Source organism: Echeneis naucrates, chromosome 13 (assembly GCF_900963305.1).
Source record: "Echeneis naucrates chromosome 13, fEcheNa1.1, whole genome shotgun sequence".
NCBI classification, from domain to species: domain Eukaryota; kingdom Metazoa; phylum Chordata; class Actinopteri; order Carangiformes; family Echeneidae; genus Echeneis; species Echeneis naucrates.
Genome location: NC_042523.1, coordinates 15,943,854 through 15,967,313, shown reverse-complemented (window position 1 = coordinate 15,967,313; position 23,460 = coordinate 15,943,854). Strand labels below are relative to the sequence as shown.

General features: G+C 40.4%; 2 protein-coding genes across 2 annotated transcripts in view; one reads left to right on the top strand and one right to left on the bottom strand.

The window, feature by feature from the left end:
- egfem1 (EGF-like and EMI domain containing 1) overlaps window positions 1–23,460 on the top strand; it is a 45,948-nt gene that overhangs the window by 6,192 nt on the left and 16,296 nt on the right. The window contains exons 6-17 of the mRNA XM_029517787.1: window positions 9,259–9,381; window positions 12,046–12,168; window positions 13,870–13,995; window positions 14,394–14,516; window positions 15,033–15,155; window positions 15,560–15,697; window positions 15,827–15,949; window positions 16,337–16,459; window positions 16,540–16,785; window positions 16,886–17,014; window positions 18,972–19,100; window positions 19,552–19,680. Of these exons, the coding sequence (XP_029373647.1) occupies window positions 9,259–9,381; window positions 12,046–12,168; window positions 13,870–13,995; window positions 14,394–14,516; window positions 15,033–15,155; window positions 15,560–15,697; window positions 15,827–15,949; window positions 16,337–16,459; window positions 16,540–16,785; window positions 16,886–17,014; window positions 18,972–19,100; window positions 19,552–19,680 (1,635 nt within the window). The remainder of the gene's footprint in view (window positions 1–9,258; window positions 9,382–12,045; window positions 12,169–13,869; window positions 13,996–14,393; window positions 14,517–15,032; window positions 15,156–15,559; window positions 15,698–15,826; window positions 15,950–16,336; window positions 16,460–16,539; window positions 16,786–16,885; window positions 17,015–18,971; window positions 19,101–19,551; window positions 19,681–23,460) is intronic.
- Window positions 19,488–22,846, bottom strand: LOC115053221 (EH domain-containing protein 2-like). Its single transcript, XM_029517788.1, has 6 exons — window positions 22,509–22,846; window positions 22,212–22,388; window positions 21,916–22,013; window positions 21,086–21,498; window positions 20,825–20,989; window positions 19,488–20,734 (listed from the first exon to the last, which is right to left on the bottom strand). Exons 1-6 carry the CDS (start codon window positions 22,727–22,729, stop codon window positions 20,177–20,179), a joined length of 1,632 nt encoding a protein of 543 aa, XP_029373648.1. The 5' UTR covers window positions 22,730–22,846; the 3' UTR covers window positions 19,488–20,176.

Here is a 23,460-nt window from a genome sequence, read left to right as displayed (position 1 = left end):
TGAATGGATCTCTGGCCAGAGTGTGATCTCCTCTCTCCTGTATCCACATATTTCTGGCAACAATGTCATAAATGTCATAAAAACCTGCCCAGCATTAGTTTTCTTGGTACAAGAGCTTCTGCACTAAACCATTCTGAGAGAACCAACAAAGTCGTTCATCTTTAAAAGAAAAAAAAAAAACAACAAAAAACTTTCTTGAAGCAATTTAGCAAAAAAAAAAAAATGCTGTCAAGTCAAAATTCAAGGTGTGGTTTTAATAAAAACATAGCTGACGAAAAGCAAATAAACCTAGACATGGTTTCATTAGGTAAAAAGTATGGTGCAAGGCTTGTCATGAAAAGAAAGGTGTAGGGATGGTGTCTTCAAGGCTCCTGTGGTTGTTCTCACAACTTTAGGGAACAGTAATGTCTTTTACAGATTTGGAATGAATCTTCCACCCGAAGTTAACTAACATACCATGCATGGAGTTTATCCTCTCTAAGTCTTTCCATGCAGTTAGGTCCATTGTAGCGATCCAGGTCAATTATGCACATTTCGTTTTGGCTCCTTAGTGACAGGAACCTTGTGACGCCTGTTTTTCCTGGTATTTCTGGTGAGAGAAAAAGATACATTTTTAGTACTGTTATAATTCCAGGCTAGTTAACTGTCTGCAGAAGAGGTGAGGGCATATTATCATTTTCAATAACATTTAGGGACCAAATTCTCCATTTAATCCTGGATACTGGAGCCTAATCTGAAGTCCCAATTTACAGATAAAATTTCTGGAATGTGGAATGTGTGCAACAGACTGTGTTCTGATTTAAGATATGATGGAAACCATATGCTCGTAATAAAGACAGGCCTTAGTGTTTGTTTTGGTTCTCTTTCAAAGACCACCTTAACCAAAATTTAGTTGTCAGCCACCATGGTGAAGAAGCTTTAGAGTGTGAAAGTCATGGTGTTCTGTGTTTTCATAAAGAAGGGCAGCACAGACCTCACGATTAATTCTGACAGCTTGTTCTTTGCTTTGGCTTGCAGCTTTTAAATGGTGGTTACTGAAAAGGGTCACTGAAAACTATATTAACAATGTAAGCCTTCAGAGATCCCTTCAAGGTTGGCTGGCCTGGTATAATATGAACTTTATTGCTATATGTTCTTTGGGCACCAATAATCTGCACTTCAATAACACACTGTAAAGATAACACTCAAAGCAATCATATACAGTAACAATCAGCTATTGAAAACTGATTTAAAAAGCACTGAAGCTTCCAGTCAAAGACTTCATCCCTTTCCATATGTATATAGACTTAGCTAAACCACTTCATGGCAGCCATGAAACATAAGCTTTCATTTGGGTGTTCAGTTATGATTTAAGAAAGGAAGACATGAGAAGAAAAAAGTTTTCAATTGTTTTTTTTTTTTCTTCTTCCCTCTTCTTCTTGCCATGTCTGCCATGTAGTATTGAAAAGGCAGACAGGATTTTAAGCACAAACCTTTCCTGTGTGAAGATTTAAAAGGCCAGATGGGTTATTGATCCAACCAAAGCTGCTGTGATAAATCACTATAACATATTGTTTTTTTCCACAATGCAATGTCAGCCACAGCTGTTCCACTGTCTGTGCTAGGTTATTTATTTTATTTCTCACAGTTTTAAAGTCATGTGACTACAAGTGAATCCATCCAACAGTCAGGATGAAGAGAACTTCAATGCAAAAGGGGAGGATGTATGAAAAAGAAAACAAAGTGGCTGAACAGTAGGAATTTTGGGCAGCTATATGAACTTTATGTGTGTCCTGAAAAACAGTGAGGCTACGTTTTCAATTGTCATCTGCTAATACTGCTTTCTTTAAACCGCGTTTTCCCCCCCTTCCTGTTTTCATTCCTTGAATCTGCCATCAGCTTTGTGGATGTGGGGATCATATGGCAGCAGGCCTGAAGGTTGTGGGCCTGACAGGAGGACACACAGAGCAGCATGGGTGCTACATGCTTAGCATTGCTATTGGAGGAAGAAGCTCGTTAGGACCTAATGGCTGCCATATGGCAGGGAAATTCTAACACTAAAAACAAGCACACCCTCATCTGCATGCATTAAGGCAACATCATTTACCAGTTTAATGCAGAGAGGGTCGGAGCTAATGGTCTGTGTGATTGACCATGTGCTCCTAAAGACTCACTCTCAGATTCCAACAGTAGCAGTGGAGGACACTATGATTAAAGCTGGTCATCCTCCTTTAACTTAGGTCAGTGCTTCCATATGTTAGGTTTAGGAAAATAAGGTCATGAAGAAGACTAACTGTGATCCTTCAGCTGCATTTTATAATTCAGATAATGGCCTGGACATCATTCTGTCTAAGCAACGGATAAATATCTGACTCTTGAACGCACAATGCAGCTGCCTGGCTACAGAACAAGGCAGTGAGAATGATTGTTTTCCAGTATGACCTTTTTGGAGCTTTATTGTAATTTTTTGAAAAAAGCTGTTTTTCCCATTTGCTGTTGTGTTGGAGACATAGAGGTGAGCTAGCCAAATCCACAAGTCACATGTTTACCAAACATAAGGCACTTGTATTCATTTTTCCTTTGGTGAACTAATATTTTACCAGGCACGTATACTATTAATCAATGGAATGGTTTGAGCCACCATATTTCATTTTGTACTGCATTTCTGTCCTTTTTCTGTTGATGAAATAGGAATGGCTTTCCACAGATATAGAAGAAACAGATTTACAGAACTTTTCACAGAGACATCAGGCAAAAAAATCAACACAAGACTTTCAGTGCAGTTGTGGAACTGTTGTTTTTAACTCCCCACATACACACACACACGCACACACACATATATAGTAGCTCCCAATTTCATAATTCATACAATTAAAGGTGTGAGTGAAGTAACAAGTTCAGTTTTAGTGATGCTATGAGTGTGATGAAAGATGGCAAGTAAAGAAACTGTGTCCCACTTTTGAATGTAATACATACAGACTCTGAAAAGCCTTATTATGTTAGAGCATAAATTCTGTGTTGAAAGGACAAATGTGAAACATGTGAGCTGCAGAAGGGAAGTGGTAAAGGCAACAATGTCATCCAGAGGATAAATGCTTCCTCACCGCAGTGAGAAGACACACAGGAACATATGTAGTTTTTCAGGGTTAATTCTTGTCTTGATTAGTCAAATGAACACATCCAGTAGATAATAAAACACTTGGAGGTCTGCTTCCTCATTCTATTCACTCATACATTTGACTAATGACCAGATGAGTATTGGCATTCTATCTCAATGCTGAAAACGATTATTAATTATATCCCTCTCTCAAGCTAATGTCCTTTTTATTCAATGCAACATCTTAAAAACATGCATAACTCATATTTGCTGCTGAGCTTGTTGCTGGAGATCACTTTGCTTTCTGTAACTCATCAGCTGTGCTTCAATGATCTTCAGCCTTTCATTTAGGTCACATTGGACCTTGTAGTTTTCATAACAGCTTCTGATGGCCCTTTCTTTTTTGTGACACTGTCTTTATAGTAAGCAGAGTGTGTTTCTGCAATGATTAACGTGCAAAATTTTTCAAGTGTTACTGGTCTTAATCTTAGTTTGTAGTCTAATCAATATGGTTGGTGAACTGTTTGCCTAAATGAAAAGTCAGGGACTCACTAAAGTCAGTAGATTTTCAGCCTAGACCAAAATGGTGGACTTTCTACTGAGAGCGCTGCACTGATCCACATGCATATTAACATGAATGATGGTGCCCTGGTCCGGGAACAGTAATTGATTAGATAATTAGATCTAAACCAGACACACATGATATTAAATCTTGGACATGCTACTTACTGCTCCCAAGTCAATAGCAAGAACCTAAAAACAAGCAGTAAATGCACCTATCACAACAGAAATGTGATTGCGGCAGTGTATTTCTATACAGCTAATGAATAATAAATAATCATAAAAAACAATGTTTTATTGCCTCATTTTTCAGCTTCTAAATTAAAAAAAGAATGAATCAGTGCTTGATGATGAGCTTTAAAAAAAAATGAAGGAATGCGTTAAGGAAATAGGAGATGGGAGGGAAGTTATCAAATCTTGAAGTGGAACATCTCAGCATTAAATTTATTACAGACCTTTGCCAAAGAGCAGTGATTTTACAGCTTTGTGATTTGGCTGTCGTGCAATGCTCCTTCTGATGTTCAAAAGAGCACCCAATGAATGTTTCCTGTTATGACAGTTCCCATTTTTCCTCCTATGGGGAGCAGATTTTTTTTTATATCAAATGTCTGTTGTCCACTTTTCGTAATGCAGCATTTTCAGAGACTTGTTTCTTTAATGATGATTGCTCAAGCCCTGTCACAGTAGACCAAACAAAGTTATTATTAGTTTGACAAGTTGCAGTACTTTCCCATGTGCCTTTGTAACAATAGAAATGTGAGAATAAGAGTAGGAGATGCTAATAATTTCTGCCAAAGAATCAAATTCTTATAAAGAAAGAAACAGTAAATCACTTCAGGTATTACTGCTATTTAAAGCTTCTGCTTTCATTAAACCAGGATGAGAGTCATGGCAAGCTGATTCAGTTACTGATGCAGTGTTTCTCTCTGTTTAATGGGAAAAACATTACACAACTACAATGTGGAATCTTTGCTGATTTATTTAACTCATTTTTGTACTTCATGTTGCTTTCTTTTAGAGGGAGGAAGCCGTCAGTCCTAGGAGAGATTGGAATTGGAGGTATTGTACTGTAGAGGACAAGTAATGTCAGTAACACCTAATGAGATAAGCATGAATCAGGTCTCAGTGGCTCGTTTGTCTGCAGAGAGTACAAAAGCATTCCAGCAGCTGCCTATTCTTTTCATTGTCTGACGGGAAACAATTATCACCCTCATCCATAAACCACCTGGGGACCAACACTTTCCTTTTGATTCTAAAGTGTGAATTATATTTTTCAAGGGATTCATACATACATTTATTACTTACATTTATTGAAAAGATAAAAGATAATGGAATGGGTGGAAAGTTTGTTTCTGTCAGGTTTCCACATGCTTGACACCCCCCCCCCACCCAGAAAAAAAAAAAAAAATTAAAGCATTCTAAAAGAATAAAGTTGGGTGTGTAATGTTCAACACATAGAAAAAAAAAAGTCCTGTTTTTTTTTTTTGATACGATCATATTTTGACTATTGGGACCTTCAATCTTGGAGGATAAAAAGCCCTCTTGTGACAGTGGGCAGGTCTATGGAAACGTTTAGAAATAAATACATGCATGCATGTGTGGTTGTCGGGGGTCTAATGCATTTGAAGTCATGACAGCTGAACCAAGTCAGAGTTCTTAACGCCAACATGGGCCACAAATAATATTGTACAGATTCAAAGTCAAATAAGGTGATTTCCATGAATGAAATCCTTTAGTGTGGGCCACAGTTAAATAGATTGCTTCAGGGTTCTTAGAGACAGCAAGCGGGCTGTGTATGCCAACATGTGTATTGAGATATACGGATCCAATACAGCAATAAACTGCTCAAGGTTATGGTTTACAGTGAGCATGTGAGAGGTGTTATGCGTGTGGCTTAAACACTTTGTCCCATCTGGAAATATTTATGCTTACTTTTCTACCCTAGTGATTTAGGGTAGAAAAGTCCAACAATGAGAAAAACAGGCCAAAGTTCAGGACATCTCAGCTACATGAATTTCGATGTATATAAAAAAAAAAAAAGAAAAAAAAAAAAAGAAAATTGCCAGAGCAAACGTTTTGAAGTATGTGTTTGGGTTAATCGTGGCCATCAATTTCATAAGTTATCCCTGCCAAAAACCTCAAATTTGCACATCTTCCAACACTGTTGCATATGCAGTGGCTTTGCCTTGTGTTGCCCTGGTTGGTATACTAACAACACAAAGAAGGAGATCCTTTTAATTTAAGGATTCAGCAACAACAGGAAATATTTCTTTCCTTCAGATTTTTTGCCAAGAAAAGGTAGCTATCTAGTGGAATTCATCCAGGAGTAAAAAATCTTGTATTTCCTCATATTTTAGTGACATTTTCATGAATTTTACTCCGCTGAAATTTCAATACCCAGAAAAAGTGATAATTGCCTTGCTATAAATCTGTTTCATGTGCCTAATAAATAATATTACCTACCTCCTTCACGGTGATGACTAATATTACTTATATTTCATTCTATATTCATAGCCCAAACCCTGAAGTCTTCTCAAATATTGATATATTTTATATTTATCGTTTACTGAAGGCTTGGCACAAGTTATTCTACTAACAAGGTCAGCTTTTTTTTCATTCTCATGGTAAAGGGCCTCAGAACGACTTAAGCGCTGAACTAAATGGTCTGGTGAGGCCTGAGTCACAGAGCGTTACTGATGACTTCCAGGACATGCCAAACCACAAAGTGAAAAATACCTAAATTCATAAACCTGGATCATAAAACTATAGTTCTTTTTCTATTTAAGTTTCCGCTAAGTTCTTCTAAAGGATTATGTGTTTTGGATGTATAGTTAGACAAATAAAACTTTCTGCTTTGTAAACATAAGGTTATCCATTCATAAGTGTCTTGATATTGATAGGGGGTGAATGAATGTTTCTCCAAATTCCGTTTTGTCCCCTTTACTTGACATTTGATTGTGCTGACAAATGACCCTGAACTGATACGGAGAGCTCATTAGGGCTCTCAGTGTCTGAAGGATCAAAGTGAAGATGTGTTGGGGGCAGGGGCCTGCTGTTAAGGGCCCATGGCATTTCAAAACCAGTTATTGGAAAAGAAATGGTGTTTGTCTGTGTCGAATCATGTGTGTCTGTGCGTTTTTAAATATGAAACTGAATGTTTTAGATTCACATAAGGAGAAGCTTGTCAAAGCCGATCCGGCGCAATGAAGAGTCAAAAAACTAGTGTTACAATTATTTGTCCTGAAACAAAACACAGATTTGGATGCCTTTGATCTTGACAATCTAGTTATTTCTTAGTTTTCAAAATAATTGAGGAAAGCTACGGGTAAATCTGTAATTATCTGCCTCCATCTGCATCATTTCCAATTGAAACTCCTCACACAACCCTGCCTGCCCTTAGAAACCAAGTGTGGGTGTGGCCTGAAAAAGAAATATGGCGACCCATCCTTAGTTTCTGAGGTCCTGCAGAATTCTACAAAGGCCATATTACCAACAATGTAAGAAATTAGGGAAGGGTGGTGGTCAAGGTGATAACACCTTATCGACAAGGAAACAATGATCTCCTGTACACAGATAAATTAATGGGGTTTTAATAAATTCAGCATTGCTGTTATGCTGTGCTTGTCTGAATTGTCTGAATTGAGAATCAACTTTGCGACCTATCCAATTTTACCCAATGGACTGTCACGATCAGGCTGCATCATTCACACACAGAGAATAATGATATTTTTTTTAATTTTTTTTTAATTCTGATATGATGCTGTTGCTTCATTACTGACAAGTACCTGAGCAGGCCAATAAGGGAACGATGCAAATGCTCTGAGTCCGCTTGTTTGGAATGAAAAAGAACAAATGTCCAGGTTTTTAATCAAGAGTGCGTCTCTGCTGCCTGTGTGTGATTTTTAATACATGTAACTGTACGTGTTTTGGATTAAGATTTGAATAAAACCTAACCTCAGGGGGATTTGGGGATCTGGCCATTACTGCTGCTGTTTAGCCCAGAAAGCCGGGCAAGCATTAAAATCCTTCATTAGAAGCTTAGTGTGCACTTCCTTGCTCATCACAGAGGAACCAAATGCAGTGCCATTTTATGCACCACGCTCATAAAGGCAGACCTTGACTTGTCATGTGCTGTTGGTCTACAGCTGCCTAACAGCTTGTCTATGTAAAGGAAGCTGCTAATTCTTCCCCACGCTTTCTTCTTTTTTCTTTCCAAATTGTTTCTCCAAGTTTTGCATCTGAATGTCATTTTTTTTTACATTCATAAACAAACTGTTACTCAACTCACAGCTAAAGAGACACTGGTAAATCTTTTAACAGATGTGGACAAAATACGAAATATCTTTTCCTTTCTCCCCTGTTTCCTCTGTCTTTTTCCTTGACAGGGGGTCTGTGCAAGGGAAATGCATTTCTCCGTCATTCGGTGGTTATTCTTCCAAACCAAACACACAGAACTGTATCGAGCCGTGTTGCTGCCTCGCTCACCAGAACTCAACTAGTGGCAATAGCAGCAGTTCAGTCAGTTTAAACAGGGATCGGGATACAGTTCATTTAAAAACCTTTGGATGTCAATCTTTGAGACGATACAGTGTGTTCCCGCAGCACAGGCAGGAAATTTGAATACAAAGCAAACACTTACATCACGAAGCAAATCTCTTTTTAAAACGATCCATCTGATATAAAAATTGGACTCAGGGGGTGCCAGTGGCGAAGTGGGAAGCTCACTCACCATGCAAACCGGAGGTCGCAAGGTCCTTGTCGGCAATACTGGTTTGGCTCCAACAGGGGTCATTTTCCGCATGTCTTTCCCCACTCTCTCTCTGTGTCCCATGTCTTTTCACCCTCGAAGCTGTCCTATTGAATAAAGCCAGAAAAAAAAACCTGAATATTTATGCTTCTGTTGCTCTTCTGTGCATAACACAACAAAAGCTTTACTTTACAAAAGCTTTGACTTTAAAGCATTTTTTTTGTGGATTTTGATGTGATTTTGGTGATGCACTACTGATAGATTTCAGCTTCAGGCCACAATCTAAACAACCGCAGACACAGGAAAGAGCACAGGAAACATGAAAACAGTCTTTATCTTCTATAGATTGGGTTCACATAGGACTTATTTGGAAATCACTGATAAGATTTGGATACATGCCAGTGACACCGTTTAATTCCTGAGACATGTTTCATGATGTAGCGTGGGAGCAAAAATGAGAAGTTTTTTCTGGTCCAAATACATGTGGGCTATCGTATGGCTGAAATAAATTATAGATTGTCCTGTGCCTTTTACTTGTCTCCAGGAGTGCACTGGTCCTGAAAGATTGGAAACAGACTGACTAACAGCACTTTGGTTTTTAACATTTACGCTTCACCGATACTAAGTATTACTGTTACAGTCATTACCTTTAGAGTCAGCAAAGTCATGATCTACATGATGTTGATGGAAAATAAACTCAGTAAAAGTTTTGTTGCTTTCATTCCTGCTGAAAAAAATATATATATAAAACAAGAAATATGCAAAGAACGGGAAAGACTGGCTGAAAGGAGCAAGAAATCTTTCTGTTCATACAACTGATTTAGTTGCAGTGTTGTGTGGACTTTTTTTTAACCATTATCCTTTTTTTTCTCAGATGTTAATGAATGTGAAGTGGATGAAGGCGGCTGTGAGGGGTACTGTTGCAACACCATTGGCAGCTACTACTGCAAGTGTCCTGAAGGCAGTCGACTGGGGCCAGATGGCAAAGCATGTCAGGGTAAGATGGACATCTGGATGTAACTAGCGTGCACAAACACAGACAGACTGTAGCAGGCTGTCTGCTCAGCTGGGGCTTCCTGTGCTATTTTGTGAATGGAAGATTTTTTTTTTCTCAGTTTAGAATATGAATGAATTTATTGTATGTTGAGGATGCCCATTTTGTCCAGTGTAACACAAATGATAACATAAGTTGAAGGTGTTCTGCTGACTTTTAAGCTCTACGGTTCCATAGATCCTCCAGGTGATGCAATACTACGTGCTGGATTCACCCTACTCCTCTGTCCTACAGTTGGAATACATCAGGAGTAAACTTGTTTCCTAACACTGAATGAGTTGCATTCAACACAACTGCTAGATGTCAAATATCCACATCAGTCGTGACCCTCATCCAATAGTAGTTCTCTGACTCTCCCATAAACATTGTGACTCTTTCACATTGTGGCATTTGTGTTGTAAATTATTTTTTTAACCCTATACAACTGGCAAACCAAATTTTCCAAAGAAAATAGCAGAGAAATAATAAATCTTAATACAGTTTGATGATTGCCATCTGCTTTATAGATACGTAAAATTATTTTGTGTGAGGGTAGATAAGTCCAGTCATTTAAAGTAATTTGATGGTGTGAATGATTTTGTGGTCTGCCTAGGTCATTCAGTTTAAATTCACTTTGCTGACCTACAAAGGAGCTACTGAAGTGTCTAGACTTCAGATTGTATAGGGCAGAACCAACCACACAGGCAAGCACAGCCTAATAACCTTCTCAGACAGTATGCTTTGCCAGTTTGTCAGTCTGAACTGACAGGAACAAATGGTCACGAATGTCCAACACCAACTCAGCATATTTCTATAGCTACAGGTGTGAACACTTGCCCCTGACTTTTAAGGCAGGATATTCTTATGCTGTAATAATTTAAAGTCTGAGAGGTTACCACTGGAGAAAATAAACAGAAACTGCATTGGCAGTGGTGAAGTTCTTTTACAGGATTTTGTGTGAATTGAATGCGTGCTTGTATTTAAGGGGGGAGACAATAATGGACAGAATTTTGTTTTAACTGCAGCAGAGTTTTGCTGTGAGAACTAAGGACCCATTGAAGTAGGAAAATAACTTTTTTTTTTTTTTTACTTCACTTTAGGTATAAATTAATAAAGAAGACATATAGACTGTTGTCGGCAAACCATCTGTTCATTCCTTTCTGCCACTAAAAGCTGAGTTCCCACAAGTTTCATCTGCTACTTTGTCCTGTTGTTGATGCGAACTCAGCAGCTCTGCTTAGAGCCAGACGGTGTCACACGATACCATTCACAACTCCTGGCCCCTCGACCCCTGACACCTACTGGCCACACACGCCACCTCAACCACCGGTGAAAAGGACCCATTGTGTGTCTATCACTGAAATCCTCTCACACAAGGAGACCTGATCACATTAATCTATGAGCAGGGGATGAAAAAAATCACTTGACTTATAAAGGCTCCGATTTTGACAAGCTCCTTTAGATCTGTTTCTGGACAGAAACTAATAAAAAATCTTGAGATTATTTTGAAGAGGGCTGTCCTCATGGGTCTGAGCTTTGCGAGTTCAGAGAAAGAGTAGGCTACACACTTATACATGAGAACTAACTGTAAATAATTTCTAATATTTGCGCTTCTTTGGAAGTGCTTTGACCTCTGAGGATATGCATGCTCGTACGCTTGTATGCTCAAATAAACTGAACCACATGTTCTTTAAAAAAATCCAGCAACACTGCTCCACTCACATCTTCTCTGTCATAACTAATGTGTGTTGAAAAAGCCCCTGCAAGCCAGAGATGACAACCAGGAGGAGGTTAGGAGGATGTGCGATGTGCGATGGGAGGATGTGTTGTCCAGATGTGTAAAAAAAAGCCACATTTTTTTCAGCATTCAGGTGCATTGTCTTAATTTGCTTCTGTCTTTGTGCACACATATGGACCCAGTGCAGGAATCCTGATTGCTCAGCTGCACGATAAGCCATTCATCATTCACTCTGAGGACATTGAACAAGTTTTTTTTCCTAGCAGTCAGAGACCAGGTTAATATGGCAAGTACACTTCTGAAGAAACTCTGATTTTGGTATTAAATGCAATTTGACACTATGGCTGCCATTGAGGTGAAAGCATTGAAGCTTTCAAATATGAATTTTTCATAATTTCTGAATTGGGGGTGATGATAATGAGGCTTAAACATGACAACTGAGCTGAAAAATCTGAAAAGTAGATGAAAATGGGGAAGAATTTTGAGAGTGGCAATATGTAATAGTAGGACAAAAATGTATTTTTCATGTTCTTTCATTGTATCGCTGCAGAAGAAATTTTTAATTGGGCAGCCACAAAGTTGGATGTGAAATTTTATGAAGGATAAATGTTGTAAATGCCTTGTTTCTAAAATACTGCTCAATTTATTCATTCATTTAAGTGTTATTTTCCCACAATTCAGTTCTCAATCTGTCATTGTTCAGCAAAATTTGCACAAAAGGGGAGCCAAGGCAAAAAGTTATTTCAATAGGTCACATTTATGAATGGTATGTTTTCAAGTTCATTCCTTCACACTGTCAGACTAAACATTCTTTAATAACTTCTAAATGGTGAACATATTGCATTCATATGGTTTGTTGTATGTGCACATTTATACATTTCTTTGTTCAGATGTAGATGAGTGTGAGGAGGTCAATGGAGGATGCCAGCAAACATGTGTCAACATACCAGGCTCTTATCGTTGCGAGTGCAGCAAGGGCTTCCGAATGCACACTGATGGCCGGACCTGCATCGGTAAGTAATAAACAGAAATATTAATCACTATGTGGTTCTTCAGCCTATCCATGTGCCCCCCGCCCCCCTGTAAAGTGCTATCTGAGGGTAATATAGTCCACTCATCTCTAAACCTCATTAATCAATCCATTGCTTTTCTTTTTAATCCAAACAGAAATTGGCATACAAAGACAACAGATTGTGGTTATGTATGAGGTGCTGTCGTTGGTCTGTCTCTATGGGTTGTCTGGCAATGACAAGTAAAACTTACATTTGTTTTGTGAAAAGATGGTAAAAATACATATTAAAATTCAACTACTAAACTAGGTATTTAAAACCAACTCCAGGAATTTTATTTAAATCCAAAATTCAAGAAATTTAATCCAAGTAGTACACGTGATTATTTTGTACTTGGACTCCATGCTTCTGCATAATTGTGCCTATTACTCACATCTCTAGAGGCCTTCCATATAGTTTGATCATTTTTCTCATATAATTTTATATCCATATTAATGTATTTACACAACATCTTATTCACAATGCCGCTGAGACTTTAGCACGTATCCTAATGTGTGAAAATGGCCTGCTGACATGGAGTGAACATTCAGCCCCTGGGGCCTCCTCATTCACACCTTGTGTGTTAGTTTCCAAAGTGACCCCTGTCCAGTGTGATAGAACATATGGAGAAATATTTGCAGCTCTGTCTTTAAACAAGTACAAAAACACCTAGAGGAAAAGAAAGTTCTGGGTTTGGTCACAAAAGCTGGATGCCACTGACCTGGTGCAGGTGCTGGTTGCGAGCCTATGAATAGGCTGGGCCCTCTGGAGAGGGGAGCCAAGGAGGGAGCAGACAATAGGTGAGGTCAGGTTCAGAAAGCTGGTCAGTTTTCTGGGGCAGAGACGAATGAGATGGATCAGAGAGGTACGGTCGGCAACCAGGATTAGGCCAGACTGCTGGAAAGTCTTGCATGAGAGCTAAAAACAATCTGGAAAGGAGAGAGCGAGTAGGAGAGGCTTGTATACGGACTGATTGATGCTCAGGATCACTCTGTGCAGCAGGTGAGGCGAACAGTCTAGGTGAAAGAAATAGTCCTGATGAGGTAGGAGTGGCTGTGACTTCAGGTGAGCACAATGCAATGGACGGTGCGACATCACTGATTACAATGTGTAGTGAAAAAAATCTAAACTGACTCACAAGAAGCAATATTGTGTGGTAAAGTACCTTTTTCTCATTTTAGCACCCCAAAACCTTCAGGCAATGAGACAAATGGTGACCCAGTACACCTCTGATTCTTCTGGCCTTGTTTCTCTCTCTGAATACTGTAGCTTTGTGGTCAAGGATAAGGAAAGAGACTGATGGCTAGCTAATTGTGCCTGCTGAAGTCATCACTGTTAAAAGCCAGTCAGTCTCTCAGTTTTATAGCGCCTCTGTGTCATCATGTCTGTGTTTAGAGCACCCAGAAGGCACACGGCTGATATTCATATTTGGCACATCATTAAATCACAGGAGAAATGGAATGGAAAGATCATTAGAAAAGTAGCCAGGAGTACCCGCCGGACCCAGCTAGAATGTGACTTTCCAGTTGGCAGTCTTGACCAAAGTGTTTTCCGTGATTACACGGCTTCAGAGTTCTATGTGTTAAAGTCATTTTTGGTTGCCAACAAACCAATGGTTGCAATTAATTCTGATGTCCTTTGTAATTTACCTTTTTTGCCTTTAAGCTGTGACTTCGTGCTCAGTATTGAACGGCGGATGTGAGCACAAATGTGTGGACATGGGGGACAATCACTACAAATGTGAGTGCCGAGAAAACTACCAGCTGAAGAGAGATGGGAGACACTGTGAATGTAAGTAATTTTACCTGCTGGTGTGCTCATTGTGCATGAATTTGACCAAATTAAGGGATTTAGGAACTTTTGCGACTTCTGTGTTCAGGGCAGAAAAAGGTTAAGTGGAAAGGAATATGAGAAGCCGCCCTGGAAACAGTCACTGTAAAGTAAAGAGCAGAAATTCAGGTTTCTCCTCCTGGATATTAAAATCTATTCCTCAGGTTTACGAGGGCTCAGATATCAAATCCAGACTGACCCAGTGTGGGAAACCTGTGAGAAATTCTATGCGCTTGCGTCAAATTTAGACGTTAATCTGGTGTTAAAAATCAAAAGTGTTCCCCTGAAGTAACCAGCAGGGTCAGACAGGCACCTGCTGGGTTGTCCTGGTGTCAGTCTTTTCTGTGTGTTTGTGTTAGTGAGGGACCCCTGTGATTTGGGGAATGGAGGCTGCGCCCAGCTGTGCCTTTCCGAAGATGGCCGGTTTCATTGCGAATGCCAAACTGGTTTTAGACTGGCTGGAGATGCCAAGACCTGTGACGGTGAGGAGACACACACATAATTAGAAAACAAATTGCAACAGGCTCAAAATTACCTTTCCTGGAATGGGCTACAGTTTAGGAGAATTATATTTGTCAATGTTTCCACAAGTTACAACAGACCATTATTGATTTGAGAGGCTGAGGCTGGATATTAATCACTTTAACATTTCTTCTGCTCCATCTATGAGAAGTGCAGCCAGTGCAATCCGAACCCCAAAAGCCTTCCTATCTGAGGAAGTATTGGCTGCACATCATATACACAACTACATTTTTTATGACCGTAGAGGAGCAAAGTTTTTGTAATACTTGTTTATCACTGTGATGATGTGTGTGTTTGGTTCATTTCCCTCTCGTATCACAAGCCCAACTGTGTAAAACAGATCAATTTAAAATATAAATTGCTCTTATGATTAATATGCAAGTGTGATGATTTATCTCCATGTTGTCATTCCTTCCATTTGTAAAATTGGTGTGTAAATGTTAATGCCCGTGCCTTTAATTACCCGTCCCCCATAGACATTGATGAGTGCAGTTTGGGCCAGGCCAGGTGTTCCCATGGATGCGTCAACATGCTGGGCTCCTTCAGTTGTGTGTGTCATCCAGGCTTTGAACTTGGTGCAGATGGCAAACAGTGTTACCGTAAGACAGAAGAAATTACATGTTTAATTCACAAATTCCAACTTCTGCTTAACACGTTTCTTTGTGAAATGAATATCCTTTCTTTGCATTGAAATGCTGCAACATAACATGTGAACATAAATGAACCAAAAGCATGAAGAAGCTGCAAATCACTAATATTTCACATTTCACATGCTTCCTGGGACTGTAATACAGCACAGCCAAGAGGAATTCGAGAAGAAATCTTTTCTAATTCCATTGCATTTTGTTTTATGTTTGTGCTAAATATTATTTTCCTTTATAATCTTTAACTTGTAAAAACAAGATGAGGAAAAACTAAAACTGTCCCTGGTAAACTGAAATACGCCCCAACATTGCCTTTATGCCTCAGTTCTTAGATGTTGTTTCATTTCCTTCTCCTGCAGGTATTGAGATGGAGATTATCAACAGCTGTGAGAGGAACAATGGCGGCTGCTCACACCATTGTGAACATACCACCAATGGCCCTCTCTGTTCCTGCAACCATGGCTACCTGCTGGGCCAAGACAGGAAAACCTGTATAAGTAAGAATTACTGTGTATATTCCTCCATCTCTGAGTTTATGGGGTTTTTTTCTCCATCATTCACTTTCAGACTGTTGGCTTCTTTCTTTCTGTCCATGTGTTGAAAACAACGTTCTATGCCTTTCTCAGATGGTGATGAGTGCATCAGCGGAGAATCCTGCTGTAGTCACTTCTGCAGAAACTACCCGGGCGGCTATGAGTGCAGCTGCAAATCCGGCCACAGACTAAACCCAGATGGCTGTGGCTGTGATGGTGAGATTGCTGGATTGTTAGCATATTACCTTGTCTGCTGCTTTTTACTGTGTTCTCTATGTTGTGGCAAAACTGTTCAGTGCACAAATTCCCAAAGCACAGTCATTAATTCATTGTCCAGAAGTTAAACACTTTCAAGCAATTGCACAGCCAAATTAGAAACAGACCATTTTCTCAGTGAGCGATCATAATATGCAAGGAAGTAATTTAATCAGGATTACTCTGGACTGAAACAACTGTCATGTGTCCCTCTGGTTAGAAAAGACTACAAGCCATATATGTGCCATATGTGTCACTAGTAAAAAACTGCTGTTTGAAACCTGCATCCAGACACGGTGTTAAATGTAATATTACTACCCCGGTGATGTTTTTGACTTCTTCTGTAAGACATTGATGAGTGCCTAGCAGAGACCTCAGGCTGTGAGCACTACTGTGTCAACACCCTGGGAACATATGAGTGTTTTTGTCGACTGGGCTTCCGCTTGGATCAGGACCAGCACTCCTGCATCTGTGAGTAACATTTGTCTCACTGACATAAGCTAGTTTCAAAATAATTCACTTTTATCATGACCTTTGTATTGGGTGTTAAGCTCTGTATGGCCGAGAGCTGGAAGAAGAGGAAGATGAGGAGGAGGAGGAAGAAGAGGAAGAGCAGTTGGAAGTCCACAGATTACCAGATCTGTTATTCCGCAAGGCTCCTCAGTTCCTGCAGTACACGGCAGCCTTGCATGCCCGCTATGACAGTGACGATGATGGCAATGATGCTGGTGACACTGAAAAAGAACTTGAAATCCAGACAGACCACAGAGGAGAACTTAGGGGGCACAGTCACATAGGTAATGTAAAAAATGCATGATGAACATCATTTCGCTGCTTTCCTGTAAAATCTTAAGGACATTGTTTATAGAATAGAAATTTCTTTTCAAACGTTTTTAGTGTGTCTGGATGGCTCGTTCGGGGATGACTGCAGTGTGAGCTGTGACGATTGTGTTAATGGCGTGTGTAATGAAGACCGAGACCAATGTCGCTGTTCACCTGGATGGACAGGCATCATCTGCGACAAACGTAAGTGTGGTTTATTAGGCATTTTGCGGTCCGTGCATTGCTCCATTGAAAAATTATTTTTTGGCAAGAGCTACAGCAGGCTCAAGTCAAAGTAACTCCACCTTCACCACCAAAGGGCCTCTAAAGGTGAATTATCATCAGAGAATATATGGGATAGATGTTCTCCAGTACTCCAGTTTCTTCCCACCGTCGGTCTGAGTGTGAGTGTGAGTGGTTGTTGGTCTCTGTCTGTCTCTGTGTGTCGGCCCTGTGATGGACTGGTGACCTGTCCAGGGTGACCCTGCCCTCACCCAGAGTGAGCTCTGATTGGCTCAAGCGCAACCCGGATATGGACAACCGGTAGGAGATGGATGAATGAATAAACTGTTGTGTCTCCCTAACTGTTTTAGGGACCTGAATATTTAAATTTGTAGTGCATGAAAAAGATGAATGCATGAGTGGGAAAAGTATGTCCCAGCAATGTATGCCCACATCTATCATATACATGACAAGTAGATAATGTTAAGAGTGCAGTACACATGCACATACTTTTTTCCCCAAAGAATGCATCCTCCTCCAGGTCTATTTTAGCTACCTGTAGTAATGTGGTCCAGTTATATAGAGAGATGAGATAGCTCCCTGTGTGCATGGATCCAGGGCCATGTATCAAAACCTGTCAGCTCCTCTGCATGGGAGGCTGGATTGTTTATGGGCTCCTGAGCACAAGAGCACTGGGGGGATCAATCTGTCCGCTACTGGAGTGAAACCAGGGCCCCACAGCAAGAGCACAGCCCGAGGCTAAAGATGTCCACCACTGGGTTACAAAGCAAGACTTCATTTTTCCCATCCAGCTCCATGATTAATGGCTGTCTTTGGTCTGAACCTGAGTCAGGCTGCTAATCACAAGAGGAGAGCCACGTGGGGTTCTGTATGTCCCTTCGAAGCAATCTGTCACTTTTAGAAACATGCATCTGAGGTGGCAGTATTCAGATACGTGTGCTGAACTTGATGGGTCTAGCCATGGATAGCATTTTTAGGTGAGCTAGATGCCCTGTTTTACTGCCTGAGGCAAATATATGGGATTTGTTACAGTAGGTAATAACAGAGGAGTCTATAAAGAACAAAGGCTGGTCACATGGTGATAATTTCAACCTCCTATGGGCTATAAACAAAACATGAATACAATATTTTACTACTTTCATACATAACATGGTTGGTCATTTCACAAAGTTAGCGACAGGAAACATAATGAATTAATTTACACAACTCACATCTGTGTTGGCACATCATAGAGAGACTTCTTCACGCCCGTCTTCATTGTCATCAGTCTCAGGGATAAACCTTAATTAAAAGGCACCATAGTAAAAAATGTACATCTCTGGTTTAAAGTTTCACTGCTTTTTCTGCAGCATTTACACACAACAATTAAACACCTCTGTGCGTTGCATGTTGCCCAATCATGGCTTAACATGGCTTAAGAATCCCGATGAAGCAGAAGCACTTCTTTCACTGCCACGCCTACACATCCCCAGTGTGAACGCCGGTGCCACTTAATTGTATGTAGGAGTTTTGGTAGAGAGGAATAAATCTTCTCTCTCCTTTTATTCATGTCATAGCCCTCATAATTTATTATCAGTGTCTTTTTGATATTATTTTAAGTAGAATATCTTCCCATAGAGAGACATAAAACGGCTGTGAAGAAAGCACAGCCAGAATTTAAGCAGACTTTCGCTTGATGGATTGTAACACTCTAACACATCTTAAAGAGCCAGATGGTTCATGTTGTAATTGCTAACAAGGCCAGAAAGATTAAGAGTGTCAGGAGGCTGCACACCATGGGGAAAGACCGGATGGGAAGGGGTAAAAGTGTTGACTAACTTCTTACCACCAGCACATTGACCTTCAATTTCTCGCAATTTCATCCAATTAGAAATACTGATCTTAAGGCGCCTGTGTCTGTTTCCTGCTCTCTCTCCAGCTTGTCCACAGGGGACCTACGGACAGGCCTGCAACACTCTGTGCCGTTGTCTGAATGGAGGCTCATGCGACCCTGTGACTGGGAAGTGTTTGTGCCCCCCAGGGGTAGAGGGCCTGCTCTGTGAGAATGGTATGGAGTTCCTCTGCAGATACACATTTTTGAGCAGACATTCATGCACACAGAGGTGAATAAAACAACTAAAACATAAGTCAGTGGTTCTACACCTTTTTTGTTTGTGACCTTTTGATATGAAGTGATCCCATCATAGATTAGGTGCCTATAATTTGTTCACAAATCATGCCTTAAAGTATTGAACTGCAATATCTCACAAGAAAGAAACTAAATAAAACTTTGGTATTTAAGAATTCTTATTTTTTACATGATCATCTTGTAATCCATTAGATTCATTTTCCAAATGTTGTAGGTTGCTTTTTATTTCATTCTTTGAATTTGTCCTTAAAATTTTTATGCTGTTGTCTTGCAGTTTTGTCATGCAGCTTGTTCTTTATACAGTGAAGCTCATTTTATGCAGTTACGTTGCCCAAATACCAAAACAACTGTCTGACAATTTATTTCACAGGCTGTCCAAGAGGTTATTTCGGGAGGCATTGTAGAAGAAAGTGTAACTGCCCCAACAGTGCACACTGCCACCGTCTCTACGGGGCCTGCCTGTGCTCGCCAGGATTATATGGACGATATTGTCACTTGCGTGAGTACCAATCTGACCGTGTCCACCTGACACCATAGTGATAACAACGACGACAACGATAACAATAACAATTATGAAGATGTTACCAAAAACAATGAAATAATACTGACTAGTCATCCTTACAAGTTTAATGCCATAAGAAACAAATTATGAAATTATGTGACTGAAAAACATAATATATAACCTCAAGAAAATTAGAGAAGGTTAGTCTTTTGGTTGTATTTTTTGTCATGTAAAATGAAGAAGTGAAATGTGTTGAAAACACAATGTGAAGTGTGTTCATTTGCACTGATTGAGGCCGTCAGGTGTAATGTTTTAGTCATAATTAACATGATTAACATACTAATAATGCTAATAATAATATCATCAGAGCTTCAAGAGCAGACTTGTCCCCTTTTTTCGATTTCAAGCTACTATCAATCATTTACTTCAGAGTTTTATCCGCATTTCACGTGTAATGAATGCACATCCTCATCTCCATTCGACGCCGTGTTTATTAGTCATCGCTGGCCATGCTTAACCGTTTTGATGGTGGCACCAGGTGAGACGGGAGCTCTCGTGGGAGCCAGTGGCCCTCCAGTTTTCCCTCAATAAGGTGAACTGCTAAAGCAAACTCTTCATTGTCCAACATGCCATCTCCATCTACATCAGCCAGCCTCCAGATATGAGCAAGTACAGAGTTTGGCAGAAGTGTGGTCGTCATCCACTCTTTGACTTTGGTGCCACTCAGTTTGCCCTCATTTGGACTGAGGTTGTAGAAAATCTCATCATACTTTGGCTTGTATTTCTCCACAACCCACTCGTCAAAATCTGCCTCACTGCTCTCATCATCCCTGGGAAGCTCCTTGAAAGGATCTCTCCTGTAATCCTCACGCCTGAATGTTCCCAAAAAGTCACCGTCCAACATACCTGGGAGGGATTTCTTCTTCACTTCTTTTTGTTGAAGTAAAGGCACCAGGTTTGCAATGTCAGTGCTCAGGAGTTTATCCAAGGAAGCCATTAGACTCGGTTTCAATGTCTTGAACTTTGAGAAATCTTGGCCCAGAAGTTTCTCCTAAAGATGTTGGAAATTTCATGTCAGAATTTGAATAACATAATTACAATTTTTAAATATAATTTATAAAGCAATTAAAGTGGGTTTGACCTGCATCTTGGTGCAGTCAGGGAAGTCCCCAGCTGGGACTCGTTGCTGCTGCTGGATCTTGGTAAAAATGACTGGCAGCTGGTAAATGAGATTGTGCTTTTTGCTCTCTTTGCAAAAGATGGATGGCATCTCCTGCTTTAGATAGCTGATGATGTGTGCATGAGCCTGGGAAGGGAAGTCAATGAAAAACAAGATCACCATAACTGCAGTTGGGTTTGTAAATATTTTCCTGGGTGACTGTATGATGAAATTATCTCTTACCCTCACTAAGCGTGCCCTCTTCACCAGGTCGTTCAGTTTGCGCACTGCAGCGTTGCGTGGCAGGTTCCTTATGTCGGTCAAAAGATCCTCCTCCTCCAGCTCTATCAGCTGGTAGTGGTCACACATCTGCCTGGGCTCTGACCAGAAAGATCCGATGTAAACCCGCAGGATCTCAGGAGTTCGAAACACTTTCCCCAGTGACCACATGAGGGCGCCGTACACTCTCATCAGCTGCTGTGAGTCCACCCTGTCAGCCTTGTTGAGCACAACACGCAATTTGTCCTCATGACCACTCAGGGCCCCAAAGGCCCGAGTGAGCTCATCAGAGAACTCCAGTTTATGTGCATCAAACAGCAGGATGATTCTATCCACACGCTCTGCGAACCAACGCAGCACTGCTGGGAAGTCGTAGCCTGGGGGTGTGGAACAAAAACACAGGGTTTTCATCAACTCTATGTCTGACGGGGCAAGGCTCGCTGCCTCAAGATGTAAAGGAACGGCTAACATATCCCAGGGCCCTCACTGATTTCAAGCCATTTTAGTCACACCCATGGATTCATGTGTCCATAAAACAAAGTGAAGGCTGCTTAGTTCCACACTGTTCGACTCCTTCCAGCTTCGCTGTCAAATTACTTTCATCTGCTATGCTTCTGACTTCAAGTTTCTGAATTGCGTTGGACCAAAATCTTATTTTGTTCCATCTACTATGACTGTTTTGACTAGTAACCTAAGTCTCCTGACAGCAGTAATTCTGTACAGCTTAATCTAAAACTGAATATATGGAAGGACAGAACCATTGAAAAGGAAATCAGACAGGTACTGTGTCTCACCTCGACTCAGTTTTCTTTTTGCAGCAGTTAAGATTCCCGGTGTATCAATAATGCTGATGTTTTCAAGGATCTGATTTGGCATCTGAACACCCTGAAACCTGCGTTGAAAAAAAAAACAAAAAATAATCCAGAGTGAATCACTTAGTGAAGCAATATTGGCAAAGCATCACAAAGCTACTCCCACTCATGTTTTTGAAGAAAAGCGAGACAAAAGACTTTTGATGATACAACATACAGTTTCATTTAAACATCAGTATCTCTGGCCTCCTATCTAGACTTTTTTTCTGTTGAGTCACCTGTTCAGAAAAGAGTTTCCAAAAGGGTCAAGGTTGCGAAAGGGCTTTTTTGGATCTACTGTGAGGGCATTTCCAGGGATGATTCCCTCTGTCTCTCCGTACATGAGGGCACTGAAGCAGTCGGTGGTTGGCTCCGGCCCAACTCTGCTACCAGGAAAATCTTGTTCTATGAGATACCTGAAGAGAGCCAAAAAGATGAACTCACCACAGTTCCTCCAGCACAATGCCTAACGTGTGCACACAAAACATCCACATTATTTTCCTGAATGCACAAAGTTTGTAGGAGCTGAATCTTACCGGATAAATGTTGTTTTTCCTGTTGAATACTGACCCATAACCAGCACCATTGGTTTGTTGTCGAAGTCTGCATCCTCATAGCTTGGAGAGTGAAAGTGATGGAAAGAGTAGTACTTCTCTGTCGGCAGCAGCCTTTTAAAATAAAGATTCTTCAGCTCCTCTGTCACCATGTTCATATCCCCCAGTATTTTAGGGTTGCTCCTCAGCCTCCGGAAGGACATAGCAACGGATTTTCGCTCTGGAAGTGTTGGTGTGGAAGCTGCTCACCCTTCGAAGGCCAAACTGAATGATAGAAGAATGTGCACCAGCAATATTGTCAGATTCTCACAGCTGTCTGCTCCATCCTGCAGCGGGACATGGAGAGGGTGGAGAGGGTGTAACCAGAGCCTGCAGCTGTACCTAACATAAAGCCAATGTTGAGAGGGACAGGGTGGAGTGGAGTTCAGATTTTGTTGCTGCACAGGGACATTGTTGGCAAAATTCATACAGATTGATTATTCTCAACATTGATTGGAGATGAGGCAGTTAACAAGATAAATCTTACATAACACACATTGATTCTGCACTGTTGCTTATATGCTACAGTTTGTAGGAAACAGCAAACAGCAGTGGCCACAGAATCCCCACCATCATTACTTTTAATTTAAACTTTCCAGCGAAGCACTTGCAACTTGCAAATTGTCAGCCTGGCTGCAAACATCTGTAATTATACTTCAGTAAGGATGAATGCACCATAATTTAGCATGAAGTTCTATGAATCAAGTGAAAGAGGAGGCTGTGGTCACATGACTTAAACAAACAGAAGTCTGATGTTGTGATAATATGGCGGTTGAGTTTGCTTGTTTACCAAAATGTAATCTGATAGCAGAGAAGGTTTAATTTCCACATTTTTCTCAGTCAACTAGGCCAACCCTCGCATTAACAAGCAAAGCTGCATTTTCTCTGGTCAGCT

What these genes read in the sequence shown, in the direction of transcription:
- LOC115053221 (XM_029517788.1), bottom strand. Translation starts at nt 22,729, where the DNA reads ATGTCCTTCCGGAGGCTGAGGAGCAACCCTAAAATACTGGGGGATATG. An exon ending in AGAGGGCACGCTTAGTGAGG is followed by an intron (nt 20,990 to 21,085) that starts GTAAGAGATAAT and finishes TTCCCTTCCCAG; the next exon opens with GCTCATGCACACATCATCAG. An exon ending in CTGACTGCACCAAGATGCAG is followed by an intron (nt 20,735 to 20,824) that starts GTCAAACCCACT and finishes CAACATCTTTAG; the next exon opens with GAGAAACTTCTGGGCCAAGA.